Raw genomic sequence first — 15,652 nt, 5'->3', positions numbered from 1 at the left:
AGATACTAGACCCCTATTCTTGATCATCTCTCCTCTTCCATGTTTCTCTCACATAATCCTCCTCACACATTTTCTCTCCGTTCCTTTTAATTTTTTCTTAATATTTTATTACTGACCCAAGAGTTTCTTCAGTTTGGATTTTGTGCAGCACCATTTTAACACTCCCTTGTAGTACCCCAGAGACACTGGTTCTCTTACTGCTGTTCAATATCTACTTCTAGTGATGCGATGCATTTGCAGATACAAAGAGATGATTCAAAGTAAACCTTACATAGCAATCTGCTAGATGGGGAGGCAAGTCTGTCTGTAGATGATATGATAGAACCATGTCATAGAATCGTTTGAGGGAAGGGACCCTTAGAGGCCACCTAGTCCAACTCGCCTGCAATGAACATACACCTACAGCCAGATCAGGATGCTTAGAGCCCCGTCCAGCCTGACCTTGAATGTCTCCAGTGATGCAGCATCCACTACTTTTCTGGACAACCCATTACAGTGTTTCACTACCCTTATAGTAAAAAACTTCTTCCTTATAGCCAGTCTACAAATTCTGGGCTTTTGCTGGAAAATCATAAATTTTCACTAATAGATCTTCTTTAGTTCAGTACTACAGTGGTGACCCCACGATAAACAAAAGAAGATGGAACAGAAGGAAGATGAGCACATCATTTGTATTGCTAATTTAAGCTGCCACAAGAAATACATGCTTATTTGACAGTGATAGTGGCGATTATGATTTGTAATACTTGCAATATCCCAATTCACAACATTCTTGAAGCTGAGCTTCTGACAGTCTGTTTGCCACAGGAGATTTTTTTGTGACGTTTACTAAGGTAGGGTTTTCTTTTATTTGAAAGTTGATCTTATTCTGAACAGTGTCCTGTGTATCAACTTTCCAGTGCCGTCAGGCTCTATACTCAATGAGTGTGAAGCCTCCTGTTAACAAAGTTACGTGTCTTTCTACTCTTAGAGACTGCAGACCATCCCTAGTGCTATAAGTTGAATTCACATCAAAGCTTTCTTCTCCCTAACCAAATTTAAGGATGTCTGAAAGACAAGCCTTTTAAGAAAAGGAGAAATTCCCTATGCAATTGCTTGCACTCCTGCTCAAACACAGAGGATTCTGACCCTCTGTACTTCTGAGGATTTTTGTTGGAATCTATGCCTTGGTGCAGAATTTTCTGTATTGCTGGTATTCTTGGCTCAATGAAGAATTTTTTTAAGTGGGAAATTCTTAGGCTAAACAGAAGGGAGTCTGTGCTGAATTTGCGGGCTCTAATATACACAACTTTCTGCGAGGAGATCCAGAAATGAAGGATTTGGGGTTTATTAGCTATATTTTGATCTGGGGAAGAGAAACGGGAAGGAAAATGGGAGATGGCACTAAGCTCCTGCTATGCCTCATGTCTTTGCAGATCACTGATGCTGACAGAACAGCCTTAGGACTGCTTTAAATCATCCTGTAACTACGGCATCATAAATGATCTTCAGGGTCAGAGAGTAAGGGAGTTTGATGTCCTGTCAGTTGTGATGACACTTTCACTCCCAAGAAAAGAAAACAAGTTTGTTTTTAACTTACAACTACTTTGGCAAAAATTATAGCATAATTTTGATGCATTTTGGAACGAAAGTCTTTTTTGACTGACTTTGTAAGTTAACGTCAGTAGATATCATAAAGTTAGCTAGAAGTTGCGTCTTCAGTTTAGGAATTGGAATAGGTAAGGAATTCAGAATGTGCTTTTGAGATGCTGTGAAAACTATTTAACAGGAAGTTTTGCTACATACTATTAGATTTAATTAAATGACAAGTTAAGCTTTCATTGAGATAGACTTACAAAATTGCTATTTCTTTAAGTGTGTTGTTTTTTTTTCTTTTTAATGTACATGTTCACTGTCTCCAATGTTCTGAATGAAAAAAGTTTTAGAAGCATGTTCATCCTCTGGGTTGTAGCAGAATAGAGTAGGTTATACAATACCCATCTAATTGCAAGGGTGTTTTTTTTTTTTCCAAAAACAAAAAAAGACCACTGAAACAGCTTGCTTTTCATAATTCCAAGGCAAGCTAACACTAACTGTAGTTTATGCTATAATATCCTAGAAGCTACAGATTTCCTGAATTAGTCAAAACAAGAGGATTCTTTTTTTCCTAGGATGCTGGTAACTGAAAGTGGAGAGGCAGCTTTGATCTCCTGTTTATCTGAAGATTTGTCCTTCTGAAATTGTGGAAGCCTCTCAAGTTCAACTAAGCAGGATTTCTATCTATTGTTTTGGGGCATCTGGAACTAGTGGGGAATACAGTGCTTTCCCAGCTTCACATTTTATTTTTCCATTGCACCCTGAAGCTACACAGTGCACTGCCAAGAGAAAACTAATTCAGCAGTATAAATTAAAAATAGGATTCTCGTGACACAAAAATGCATAAATATGTTTTACTTGTATGATGATTTTGCAGCAGTGATATGTCTCGGTTATGAATTCTTCCCAACTTGTAAGATGCATCTTACATAGGCAGTGTGCATAGGTAGAGAGAAATAAAATGGTAAAAACCTACATTGAGAAATTAATGAGTGATGCTTTAGGGAAGAGTGCTGGCAACATTTCTTTGTTATATCTAGTTACCCTTGAACTATATTTTCTTTAGGAAAAAAAAAACACCTAAGTAAATGTTTCAAGTATGACTTAAAGTCTGTAACAATCAGGACCACATTAAGACTATAATTTTAAGAAGTTTCACATGTTCACATCATTCTTGTGCAAGTCATAACAATGTTCTCAGTAATGCCTCACTACTAGAAATGCAGCTAAAACCAAGTACTTTAAATAAATAATACTGTAAATAAAACTCTGAACCAAGTATTATGATTTTCTTACTATTTAGTTGGGGGTGAAATATCTTTAACAGAAGTTTTATCATCCTCACGATGCCACAGACAACAGCTACCAAGAGTCTCCAGTTCCCACCTCTAGCTGTCCAGAGAACACTAGGACAGAATAATCCAGGATTCAGAACGCAGTGAGTAGATGGCAGCAACCTACCCTCAGATAAGGCCCAGCAGTTACACTACAGCAGTTATTACCACGATTTAACAACATTTTTACATTAGTAAAAATTCGTTATCAGAAAGACCAGCAGTCAGAACACCAACTTCTGGATGCTCTGTCCCTAGAGGTGTTCAAGGCCGGAGTAGATGGGGCCCTGGGCAGCCTGGTCCAGTATTAAATGGGGAGGTCAGTGGCCCTGCCTGTGGTGGGGGATTGGAGATTCATGATCCTTGAGGTCCCTTCCAACCCTGGCCATTCTGCGATTCTGTAAGAGCTAGTACACCTAGGGAAAAAAGGAGTACCAAACCAAGACTACAAACCATAATTTTAATGAAGATAACAACTAAAAATCTCCCTAAGCATGTTTCTTTATCACAATTGACTTTACATGAAGCAGACTTAAAGGTGTGACATTAGTGAAGAACAGATGCAGACATAGGGCATGCATTTATCAGCAGGTAATCAGATGACCTAGCAATCCACTCAGCCTCAAAAGGCCTGAATAGCAGCACAGCCTTTCCTCACCTGCACCCTGCTCTCAGCTGTGAGCAAGATTCTGCCTAAGCAGAAGTAACTGCTGAACCAAGGGTCTTAGTGGCCTCCAAATTAGCTTCAAAAATAAATAAAGCAGGGACTATCAGCCATTTAAGCTTTTTTTCAGCTCCATTTATTTAAAGTATCCTTTCAGATAGCTATTATCACCCCTGAAATAGATTTACCCAGCAATTAGCTGTAGCTTGACAAATCATTTGGGTCCAATTTGCATTTATTTCTCCCACAGAACAAAACAAGGGACTAAGTTCAGCGTTCCTTTAGTTTGTTCCGTGAATACTGTTGTTTCTATCCCAGTAAAGCTTGAATAAGAAAACAATTACTCATAACAAAGGACCTTAAGATAGACTGGATTTGGTAAGTGATCTAGTCTGTTAAACACGATTCAACCTCCCAGATCATAGAATTGTTTGAGACATAAGGGATTTTTTAAAGCTCACCTAGTACAACTCCCCAGCAGTTAACAAGGACACCTACAACCAGATGAGGTTGCTCAGAGCCCTGTCCAGCATGACCTTGAATGTCTCCAGGGATGGGGTGTACACCAACTCCCCAGTCAACTAACTCTGGTGCCTCACCACCCTCGCTATAAAAAACTTCTTTCTTATAGTCAATCTAAGTCTCCCCTCTTTTAGTCTGAAACCATTCCCCTTTGTCCTCTCACAACTCTTTTGTTCCAAATGCTTAAATCATAGGAAAAAAAATGAAGTGGCTTAGCTATTAACTTTCTAGCAAAGCACTATAGCTGAGTATCTACAAATTCAGGCTCTATAGAGTAGGAAGAAGTAATAGGAAAAATATATCTACTTGAATCCTTACTCTGTACAATACTGAGTAGCTCCCAACTCTCCAACTTAACTGCTGCAAGAGTTAAGTACTCTCCCTAGCTCAAAAGGTTTCAAAAAATCCATAGAATTTAACAAGTAATGAAAAGAGACCTGCAGCTAACCAACTAAGTTAAAGCATCAGAAAGCGATTGTGATGTTGTCTATTATAAGCAGGTGGCTAACCTTGGATGTTTACTATCCCTGCCTATAGCAGGGGTTGGAACTAGATGATCTTAAAGGTTCCTTCCAACCCAAACCATTCTGATTACTTGACTGCTACAAGCCTACTCTGACTTCTTTGTAGGCAGCAAGTGCTCTGTTAACAGGTATTAAAAGTTACTGACACCAAAAATTACTAACATTCATCATGGTATTGTTTCATCATAGACTTCATTCACGCATCTGTTGAACATGGTAGTTCAGCCCCATGAAATTCTTATATTTAATACACATTCAAGTTCATCTTGATTCCTTGCATTAGGAATATTCTTTGATTTATGCTGGCTAGTTTACACTGAGATGGTGCCTCTTAACGAGCAAAGTACAAAATCTGCAGTCCTGACCTTATTAACAATATAGAGAATCCATGCTTACCAAAAACACTACAAGTTTAAAAAGGCCTACATGTTTAACTAAACCAGGTGGCTTCCAGTACAGCAGTTTCTTGTGGAAGATACTCCTTACTATATTAATTCTTCCTCCTCACACAATATTTATTACTTTATGCCTTGATCACATGGGCACGTACTCAATTTCACAGCATTATTCCCAATAACATCTCACATAGTATAAAGTTGCAGAACCACAGTCTTACCCAAGAACAATTCCTTTGCTAAGTTAACTCTCAGTAACAAAATTTCTCTAATAACAGATAGTGGAAAATTAAAAGAATAGTTACTTACAAAGTATTTATTCTCAAACCTAATGGATCAAGGGAGATATCTGACATTAAACACTTCTGTATTATCCCCGCCTTCTAAAAAAACAAAAACAAAACAAAACAAACAAAAAAAAAAAACCAAAAAAACCCCACATTCACAGAATACTTAACAGCACGCATTCCCCAATGTTCTAGGCCACAGTTTGACTGCCCTCATAACACAATGGAAAGCACCATGATAACAGCTCAGCAGCAAGATCCCAGACTGCTACAACAGCAGCAAACACAGAAAATAAGGGAAGAAGCAGCTTACCTTCAAAAAGCCTCAAATACACAGAGATCTCCAGAGAGATACTCTTCCCTTCCCTGCCAACCCTTAAATGAGGTGTGGGAAGGGGTGGATCCCAGTTCTAGCCTTTCCAGTCACTCAAATGCATTGCTTGCACCTGAGCTCTCCTGGGTTGGCCCTGCCTTTCTACCAGGTGCTCAATCACTGGTTCAAGCTGTCACCTAGCATTTTCGCTGCAGCCCTCAACCCTGGCAATGTTCTGAGGACCACTGTGTGTGTGTCACCTATTTCCACCCTCCAAAAGTGCCATGTTGTTAGCAGTTCTGTGATTCAACATCCAAAGTCTATCTGCAAAATCTACTTGCAAACTCTGTGTGTTGAAGTAAAAGGTTTCTTCACAAGCTACTTTTTTTTTATAGGGGTTGCATTTGTAGAGAAAACATTAAGAAAAATACGATTTTTCTTAACAGAAGAAATATCACAAAAAGTATGTAAAAGTATGTGAAAAAAAATAAATGAATGTAAAAGAAAATGACTAACCCAACTAAAAGGACAAAGCTTGTTTTGTCACCACCACTAACAGGCTCTATGATACATAGGACACTCTTAACTTAAACCAGGATGATTATTCACACTTTTGTGTTGTTGCTTGGAAGTGGGCAAATGCTCATTTTCCATCCACAGACCATACTATTGCATTTTCAGGCTCGGCTACTCTTCAGCTACTGCAGCAACATCCCCACCTGTAATGCTGTTAACAAAACAGATGTGGGTTCTATTTCTTCTTATACATATGCCTAATTTTATAGTGCTGAGAACAGTCTGAGGTTGTTAACTGTCAACAGGATCAGTGCAATTATTTATGTCTATAGAATCAATAGAGCTCTACGCAGATTTTGAGGGTTTTTTTTTTTTTAGTCACACTTTTGCTCCAAATAATTAATAACATTGTAGGGCTGTATAAATGTAGATAAAGATGATAACAGAACTGGAATGGGAAAAAAAAAAAAAAAAAGAACAAGAAGAAGAGCTTTCTTGACAAGCACACTCACTTTTTTTTTTTTTCCTTTTAATTTTAAATAAAGCTGTCTGTGAATTTGAGCCTAGGGAGACCTTCATTAAAATCAATTAATCAGCCAGCCTCTCCACTGAATAGCTTTCCGGAGACAGAAAGTCAAAATAGGTTTCAGGAGCACGGTGCGGTCCCCCCTGCGCTCTCCGAGCCCGCGGGCCGTGCCGTGCCGTGCCGTGCCGTTCTAGCGCTGCCTCCGGGCACCTCGCTGCCCGCCGAGGCCTGGCAGGTGCCCCAGGCCCCGCGCAGGTGAGCGCCGGGTCCCGCGGCCTCGCCTCGACTCAGCCACCCTGCTGCGTGACCCCGGCTTTCCGATGCGGCTGAGGCGGCGGCTGTGTGCGGAGCGCCCCGCCGCAGCCCGCTCCCTCACCTCGGCGCCCCCTGAGAGGGGAAAGTTGGCGGCCGAGCGCGCCCTCGCCTCCCCGCCCTCGGCTCCGTGCCGTCGCTTCCGCCGCCCCCGCGTTAAGCCCAGGCGGGTGTCCCCCGGCGGCAGCGGCGGCCGCAACCCCCCCCCCCCACACCCCTGGCCCAGCGGCGGGCGCGGAGCGCGGTGCCCTGCACAGCTGTTACGGAGCGGCGCTGGTCCCTCCTCCCAGCTGCGGCTGCCTCATCTCCCCCCACCCAGCCCGGCCCTCCCCTCCGCCGCTCCCGACGCCGCCGCCACCTCCTTCTCCTCTCCCCACCCCCACCTCGCTCTCTCCCCATCTCTCGCTCCGTCCCGTTCCCCCCCTGCCCCCGCCTCTCCCCGCCCCGCCGCCGCCGGCCCTGGTAGAGCAGGCACGGCACGGCGGGGGGATCTCGATGTAACACCATGACAGGCATCGCCGCCGCCTCCTTCTTCTCCAACGCCTGCAGGTTCGGGGGCTGCGGGCTGCACTTCCCGACCCTGGCGGAGCTCATCGAGCACATCGAGGACAACCACATCGGTGAGCGCCCGGGGCAGGGCAGGGCACGGCCGCGTGTGCGGCGGCACAAGGTGCGGCGGGAGCCGGGGGGCGGCGGCCGCCACCGCCGTTGGGAGCGGGCGGGCGCGGAGCGGTCCCGCGGGGCGACGTGGAGGGCGGCCGGGGGAGGCGGCGGCACGGTGGGTGTGGGCGCGTGCAGCCGGCTGGGCGCAGCGAAGGGAGTTAGTTGGCGTCGGCAGCGGGGAGCGGGGAGACCCGGAGGAGGAGGACGGGCGCAGCGCGCCGCCTGCTGCTTCCGCCCCGGCTCCGGCTGTCAGAGCTCCGGGGAGGGAGGGAGCCGCCGCGGCGGCAGCCATTCCGCTTCCTCCTCCTCCCGCCGCCGCGCTGCGTCCTGTCAGCGCTGTTGCTAGGTGTGGCGGAGCACGGCTCGCCCGCCGCAGCCCGACCGCGCGGGAGGCGCCGGGGGGGACGGCTGCGGGCGAGGGGCGTGGAACGGCGCTCCCGGGGCCGAGCCGCGGCTTCGTGCCGTCCGCTCGGCGGAGCCCGAGCCGTCACCTGTAGGCTCTCCCCGCTCTCTCCCCGCGGCTCCGTCCCGCCGGGGCGGCGGGGCCTGCGGGCGGCCGGGTGATGACTCGTCAGTGCCTTCCCGGCGAGGAGGGTGCCTCGTGGGCGGGCGGCGGGGAGGGAGGGAAGGAGCGTGCGCAGGGGCCGCCGGGCCGCCCCTCGGCTGTGCGGGCGGCGCTGAGGGGAGGGGGCGGTGCGGCGCGGCGTTGCGCGGCGGCCGTTCACGCCAACTTTCTGCGGGCCGCCGCTAGGCCCCAGGCGTGCCCGCGTGGAGCGCGGCGCCGGGCTGGGCGGGGCGTCCCCCCGCCGCTCCAGTTGGCCGCCGGCGGCTCGGCCCCGGCAGGTGTTGCCTGGAGTTTTAGGCGACTTCCCCGGCTTTCTCACGTTTCTTCGTTTATAGAGAAGCTGCAGCGTTCGAGCTGCCCCAAACGGGGCCGCTTCTTCTAAAATCAGGGCAGAAAATACAGAAGTTTTAAGCACCAGTGGGCTGCAGGCTGCTGTGATGCAGTGGAAGTGTAACAAAATAACGTGCTGCTACAAAATGATGGAGCGGATGGTGCACACTTCAGACTAATTTCAATAAGCAGGCCTGAACGACTGAAAAATGAGAGAAGCTTAAATCGCAACTGTAGCGTTACCTTCATGCAGTGCTGTGGGTCAGGGAGATGGGAGGTGTGCGGCTCGTAATTACCATCGTGTTGAGCATGAGGTAACAAAACCACACACCGCAACGCTCTGTAATTTATGACTCGGCGTGCTGTGAGTTGTGATACTGCTCTGGCTTTGGGGGTTTTCTGCTGAATCTCAGTTGCCAAGCTTTTCCCGCATTGTGCATCGCAACAGAAAAGCTCAGGAGAAACAGTGACCCAAACTGAAAGCTGGCAAGTCATCTTGCATCCCTCCAGTGGTTATCAGCCCTGAGGTGCTACAGCCTGTGGAGTGTCAAAAAAGATAGAGACCAGCTCACATGGCCTGTAATCTGGGGTCAGCAGCTCTCTGCACAGAGGATAACTTCATGCTGAAATGTTGCAGTTCCTTAATCGTTGCATATGTAATGTTCACTGCTTATTTTCCTGTTTCAAGAAAGTAGTGCAGTTTCAGTGTGTACACCTGCATTTAACATGTTGTTTGCCATTGCTTGGACTACACAGAGATGAAGCTTTGCCCATGTGATGTCACGTGTGCAACTGAGGGGTGCAAACTGGTGGAAAATTGCACAAATGTGCTTTAACATTTCCCCTCCACGTAGCAATAAGGTAAAGGCAACCTGCTCAAGCATAGATGATGCAGGTATGTTGTGTTGCTCAACTTCATCAAACGCTTGACAAATTAGTAGGGAGTTGCACCTATTATGCCAAAGTGGATCTCCGTTCTCACCTCCAGGCCTCATCTGCACGAGTTGGTGCATGTGGTGGGCTCCTGGAGCAGCCTGAAGGATCAGAGCCCCAAACTCACCAGGTGCGGATTCTTCCAGAATGTGATTAATGTTTTTGAAGGCAGCCTTGGAGTGAAGAAGCAAACCTCCAAATAGGAGCTTGTGTTGCACCTGCTTTTTCTGTAAGTCTGGTACAGATGGAATGCAGTGTTTTCTGTCACACAGGATAAGAAATGTGCACCAAAATTTATCTTGTTAAAAGTTAACTGCAGCTTCTGGCATACAGAGCTGAGTAATATGCCATGTAAAACATAGGTTGCTTGGGATGTTACAGGTGTGCTGTGAGAATAAAGGAAACTCGGTTATTTTCCACTGTTACTTTAAACTGAAGTGAGAGCTTGCAAGGCAAATGGTGTCACGCTGCAGATAACAAGCATGATGCTCTGAACAGCTCTGTGGGACACCATCCATAGCGTGGACTCATGGTGGTCTCTGCATGTAGACTCAGTTGCTGCAATGTGTGCAGTGGAATGGGAGCTCCATCAGTGGAGTGCTGGTGAGAAGTTGGTCATTTTTCGAGCTATGTTGTCTCTGAAAAGATGGGAACAAGTATTTACCCAGGGATCTTTTCCATCAGCCCTGCCAATAAAGCTCAACTTACTGTAAAGGCTCATGGCATTCCAAAGTCGGAATGTATTTAGTTTCTGCTGTTCCTTTCCTTACTTGTAACAGCATTCATGAATAATGATACGATAATGAAGTAGTTCATTGTGCAATTATGGGGCTTTCTGTGTGTGTTTGTTTCTTTTACTCTTCTCTTACTAACATCTTACAGACCACCTGATAAATGACCACGACATTAAAAAAAAGATTGGTGCTGGTAGACTGGGGGAGTTGGGCATGTTGGATGAAACATTCAAATATGAGATGGTGCTGACAACCCATCAGCATATTGGCTTTGGTCTCTATTTTTTGCATTTAATTACTACATTTATGTATTCTGTTGCACTGAAAATAGTTAAGCTAATTTGGGAGCATAGCTCTTGGGACTTCCCGGAGGCCCTAACAGTGTCCTCTGCAGTGAGGACGTCTGCAAAAGGAACTCCTGTAACTCTGCAGCAGCACTGACTATAAAAGTGCTCTATTTGCATTTTACATGACTCACAGCTAAAGTGGAAATCGATTCAAAACCATTGATTACTGATTTTTATGATGCTTCTTTGGGAGCTTTTTCTACCAGCGTATTGTCCATGTAATCTGAAGTGCTGCCACCTCCTCAGCAAGTGTGCCAAGAAGGGGCCTGTTTGTCTGCCTTAATAGGCAGTCACCCTGCCTCTTGGTTTTTGGCTGCTCTGTTCTCTTGCAGGTTGCTGGTTTACTTCTCTGATGTTGCTAGGCTGGGAACAAAATGCTTAGGTTTTTGGTTTTGTTTCATCTGTGATTTGATTTTTTTCATCATTCTAGCTGTAGATCCTTTAGATCATACATACAAATGATTGTGGAGTCATAGAATGGCTTGGGTTGAAAGGGACCTTAAAGGTCCTTAGTTCCAACCCCGCTGCCGTGAGCAGGGATGCTCCCTTGAAACTAGTTCTTCATTTAAAGTTTATTCTGACTAAACTCATCACTAAAGTGAGCTGAATCACACTTATCAGATTTTGACAACATAATTAAAAAAAAAAAAGTGGTTTGCATTTAAAGGGAGGTATTTTTAATCATATGTGCAGATGAGGTTGTTGTTTGTATGAACTAGTATGTGTTCACTTGTTCCGTGGTAAGGACTAACATGCTATACGCTCACCTGTGCATCTGTATGGCTCTGGACAGCATTTCTTCTCCTGAGAAGTGCTGAGGGAATGAATGTGAATGAAATGAGCGCTTGAATATATAGTGGTCACTGGAATAGCTTGCCCAGAGAAGCTGTGCATGTCCATCTTGGAGGTGCTCAAGGCCAGGTTGGATGGGGTCCCGGGCATCCCGATCTGAAGGGTGCCAGCCCTGTCCATGGCAGGGGGTTGGAATTAGGTGATGTTGAAGGTTCCACCCTAAGCCGTTCTGTGGTTAATGGAGTTGAAGGCTGTTAATTGTATTGCACTGAAATGGCCAGTAGATCTTGATGGAAGGAAGAATCCACCCTTGTGCATAGATAGTCACACAAACTTAGATCATTTACTGTAGGTACACGTCATCATAACTTTATAAGAAGTTCTGTTGAATAGCTTCTAATGAGGTATAAATATACAAGCCTCTGCTGTCAAAGCTGGAAGCTGTGGTGCTTCTCATCAAAGTTCCCCAGTAGTGGGATGAATCCTGCAACAACTCTTCAGAAGTGCATGAACGTGATTTGGGTGGTTATTTCACACAGCTCCTTCTTAGCATTTTGCCTAATGTATGAATTAACATTTGAAGTTGGGAGTTACTGTTTTGAAGAAGTGGTAGATCTTATCCTGAGGCTTTTTATGCAGTAAGTGATACAGCAACTGTACGGGATAGTCTTTGGGAGAAAATACAAAGTGGCTGCTGCCATGTGTGCTCTTCAGGGCATGAGGCAATGTTTGTGGCTGAGCAGCAGTCCTTCTGAGGAAATCGGGTAGAGTAGTATGTGGAGTGCTTTGTCCAGTACCTGGAAGCTGAGGGACAGACACCTGTACTCTCCATCGTGCTACCTAATGTGTGTAATTGTATGGCCTTGCGAAATAAGTGAACAATTACTTGCTTACCTCAGCAGTAGTACCAATTATTGTTCATAGAAAGCAACTAGAGAAACCTAATTGTAGCCATGTTTATCTTAATTTAATCTTCTGTCCAGATCTGTCCATGATTTTTTGTTCTTTATGGAAAATGCATTTCCCAGCAGTGTGGAGGGTTGCATGTTCCCAGGATGTTGCCTACTCACTTTGCAAGTTGGTCTGGTGAGAAAAGCCATTTTGTTTTGGGGAATTGTTTCTGTCTTAAGTAAAGCCTTCTGTGACCAATGGTTCTGATCAGCAATTTTTTCCCTGCTTGTAATCTTGAGAATAACAGATTTGGGGATTCTTTTCTATTTCTAGATCTGATTCCCTTTGCTGTTTGGGTTTGAATTGAAATTGTGATAAAATGTTAAATGCAGTATTTGTAACTAAGTCTAAATTAAATTAATCACATGGAGCTAAATGGAATTGCCATTAAGCTTCAACTAAAATATGATTTTTGATACTTCTTTGACATAAAATACAGTGCTGTTCTGAGGTTACCAACTACTAAGAGAGGCTAATGTGTGCCCTAAAGTTTCAGTTGTATATGTTATTGGAAGAAAGGGCTGAAAACAAACATCTGGTAATGTGTTACAAACACATTTTTCGTTTTAGGCTGAAGGCTTTGTATAAAGCTATTGGGAGTGTTTTCTTTGCCTACTTGAGTGGCTTTGGGTGAGGTCTGTTGCTGGGCTGTGTACTGGCAGCTTTCATTCTGCTCATCTTGTACAATGACAGATACGATTAAATATGAATCAGCTAATAAAACAAGCTGAAGAAATACCAGGTAACTTGCAATGCTTGTGTTACTTTTTGCTGGTGTAAAGCATGCTTGTCTTCTGAAGAAAATGTATAGTGATTATTGTGTCTGCTCTTCAGGGTGTGAGAGAATGTTTCTGTGACTAATCAGTCCTCCTGGGTCCTTATGAGAAATGTTAAATAATGAGGTAGATATTTATTGAATTCTTTTCTTTGTCTACTTCATCTTTTCCTGGAGAATGTGAGGAGTCAATATGCGAGTAATAAAATAATTAAATGAAGAAGTGATGCCAAAAGGTGAAGGAACATGCCTGTCTAATTCAGAGGCAAATTCTACCATTCCTTCCTCCTATATGATACAGTGCAAACATAAGCAAGTAATCAGAAATGTTTTATGTCAAGCTGCAGAATACTTCCATGCAAAACAAATAAGCACTGGAGGCTAACCTGCTTTAAATGCATTTCTTGTATTTCTTCTGAATGTGTTTTTTTTCTTTATTTATTGTTCCTTTTCTTGAACAAGCTGTGTTTCACTGAGAACTAATTTTATTTGTGTTTAGTAAACACCAGTAATTCAAAAATTGGATGATAAAAATCTAAATAGATAGCAGCTGTGTACACTTTGAGGAAAGCAGAGACAAAGATTTTTAGTGTTAATTAAACAATATATTTGTTAAATTAGCTGCAATTAACAAAAAAGATCCTTGGTTTTAAGGGTCTGTGAATAATAATTCACAATTAAACTTAAGCAACCTGTACTGTTAGTCAGGTTCTAATTCTACAGCAAGACAATTTCAAGTGCTTTATTTACTGTACATTCCTTTAGTTTTGAGAGGCTGAAGTAGTATTCTGGTTTAATGGTTTTCTTTGATTATGATTTGTGCATTTTTAGCGCACGTTCTTAGGACTTTCCTTCTTAACTATGTGCTGTGATAAAGAAAAGGGATGGATTTTTTCACGAAGCAGACTGCAGTGCTGTTTGTGTCTCTGATGTGTACTCAAACTGGAGTATATTATTACTGTTGAGTTTTGTTTAAGGTAACATAATACATTGACTGAAATACAGGTGTTACATCTTATTAATGTTCCGTTTCGTGGTTCAAAGGATGAAGTGGAAATAGAATTCATTAGTTTAAATAGATATTATCAGTTAGGTGGGAAAAGTGGGGAAAAAAGCAGTGGGGTTTGAAGCCAGGCTTGAATTAAAAAGGTTTTATTTATGATGTTTTTGTGAAAAGCTGAGCACTTTCATTCTGAAATATTACTGTTTCTAAAACTGCTCCATCAGAATGTTTTTTTTGTTTGTTTGTTTGTTTTTAATTTAGGAGTTATTTGGACACTTCTGAGGTTCCCCCACTTTTTTTCTTTCTTTTTCCCCAGGGCTACTTTTCAAACTTGACAGGTCTGCAAATATTTCTGCTCTTGTGAAAATAATTTCTCTTTTCCCCAGCATATTTTGACAAATTGTGAATACTGGCTGAAAGAAAATAGAACTGCTGAATATCTGTGTGCTGTGGAAGCAGGTAGCTGTAAAGTATCATGTCTTCAGTAACGTGTACTGTAGTCATCTTCCTTTCTAGGAGTTACCTAGGCAGGAGCTGTAAGTGGAGCTGTAACACAGAATTTGAAGGGTGATGCATTTAGGACACCAGAGATCCAATTTCACTGCTATCTGAAACTGGCATGGGTATGTGAATATGAACTTAGCCCCATGATGCGCTGGATGGCTGTAGCACTCCATGAACAAAACCTGTATCATCACTCCCTCCTTGTTGGTACAGCAAAAATGTTTGTATCATTTTGTGTGTTTTCATCAGCACACATGTGATTGATATGGGAGTTCACTTCAGGGCTTGGTGAAGACTTCAGATGCTTGTTTACTCCCAGTTATCAAATTATTGAGGATCTACCCATTATTCATGTTTCCTTTTGTGTTTGATCAAAGTACCGACTTAGATTCTAGTAAATTTAGTGACAAACTTGTGGGGAGACCAGAAAGCTTACATCTTTTTGTAACAATCTGTTGGAGCAGTGTTGTAGCTCCTATATCTGGTAGAGGAGTGTCTGCTACCTCTCAGGCATCATTGGTTGTTGCACTGGGTCACTTGGATGCTCTGTGAGCTGTTAAGGTCCTAGTTCTGCAATAAATACATGAATAAACCACTCATCTCTATTTCAGTTTGGACGAGGGAGTTTTTTTCTTGTTTATCCCATTAAGTTCCTGGGATGTTTGCAGGGCAAGTTTTGTGGCTTTGTTATATGAACTTTTTAAGATGAGAATAGAGGGGGATGCGTAAGTAAATGCTGTAGAGATCTATATAAACCTACAAAGAACTCCTTTCCCCCACAGATTCATTTAGACCATGTTACAAGAACTTCCTGACTTGTTTAGTGAGTTAACTAATAAGATGGATTTGTGGAAGGGCAGCAGAACATCTACACAGCTGTGAGAGCACAGGAGGTAACTCAGGAGTTTGCTGCTTGGTGTTCTCAAGCCAGAGATTAATCATTTCAATGCAGAGTACTGTGGACCTCTCTGTACCTTAGGGAGGCTTTCTATGTGTGCTTAGAACTTTTCCCAGACAGTCCTAGCATCGGTAATACTTCAGCTTCCTTACATGTCAGAACATTTCTTAAATTGACTGAGTAATCCTG

The 15,652-nt window shown here is 43.7% G+C and overlaps 1 protein-coding gene across 1 annotated transcript in view; it reads left to right on the top strand.

Moving 5' to 3' along the window:
• The first annotated feature begins 7,328 nt into the window (after nucleotides 1–7,328).
• Nucleotides 7,329–15,652, top strand: part of JAZF1 (JAZF zinc finger 1) — a 175,118-nt gene continuing 166,794 nt past the window's right edge. The window contains exon 1 of the mRNA XM_085226269.1: nucleotides 7,329–7,588. Within this exon, the coding sequence (XP_085082395.1) occupies nucleotides 7,474–7,588 (115 nt within the window). The 5' untranslated portion in view covers nucleotides 7,329–7,473. The remainder of the gene's footprint in view (nucleotides 7,589–15,652) is intronic.

Source organism: Meleagris gallopavo, chromosome 6 (assembly GCF_905368555.1).
Source record: "Meleagris gallopavo chromosome 6, MGAL_WU_HG_1.1, whole genome shotgun sequence".
Lineage (NCBI taxonomy): Eukaryota > Metazoa > Chordata > Aves > Galliformes > Phasianidae > Meleagris > Meleagris gallopavo.
The sequence above is the reverse complement of the archived record's forward strand: the minus strand, read 5'-3'. Positions and strand labels throughout refer to the sequence as shown.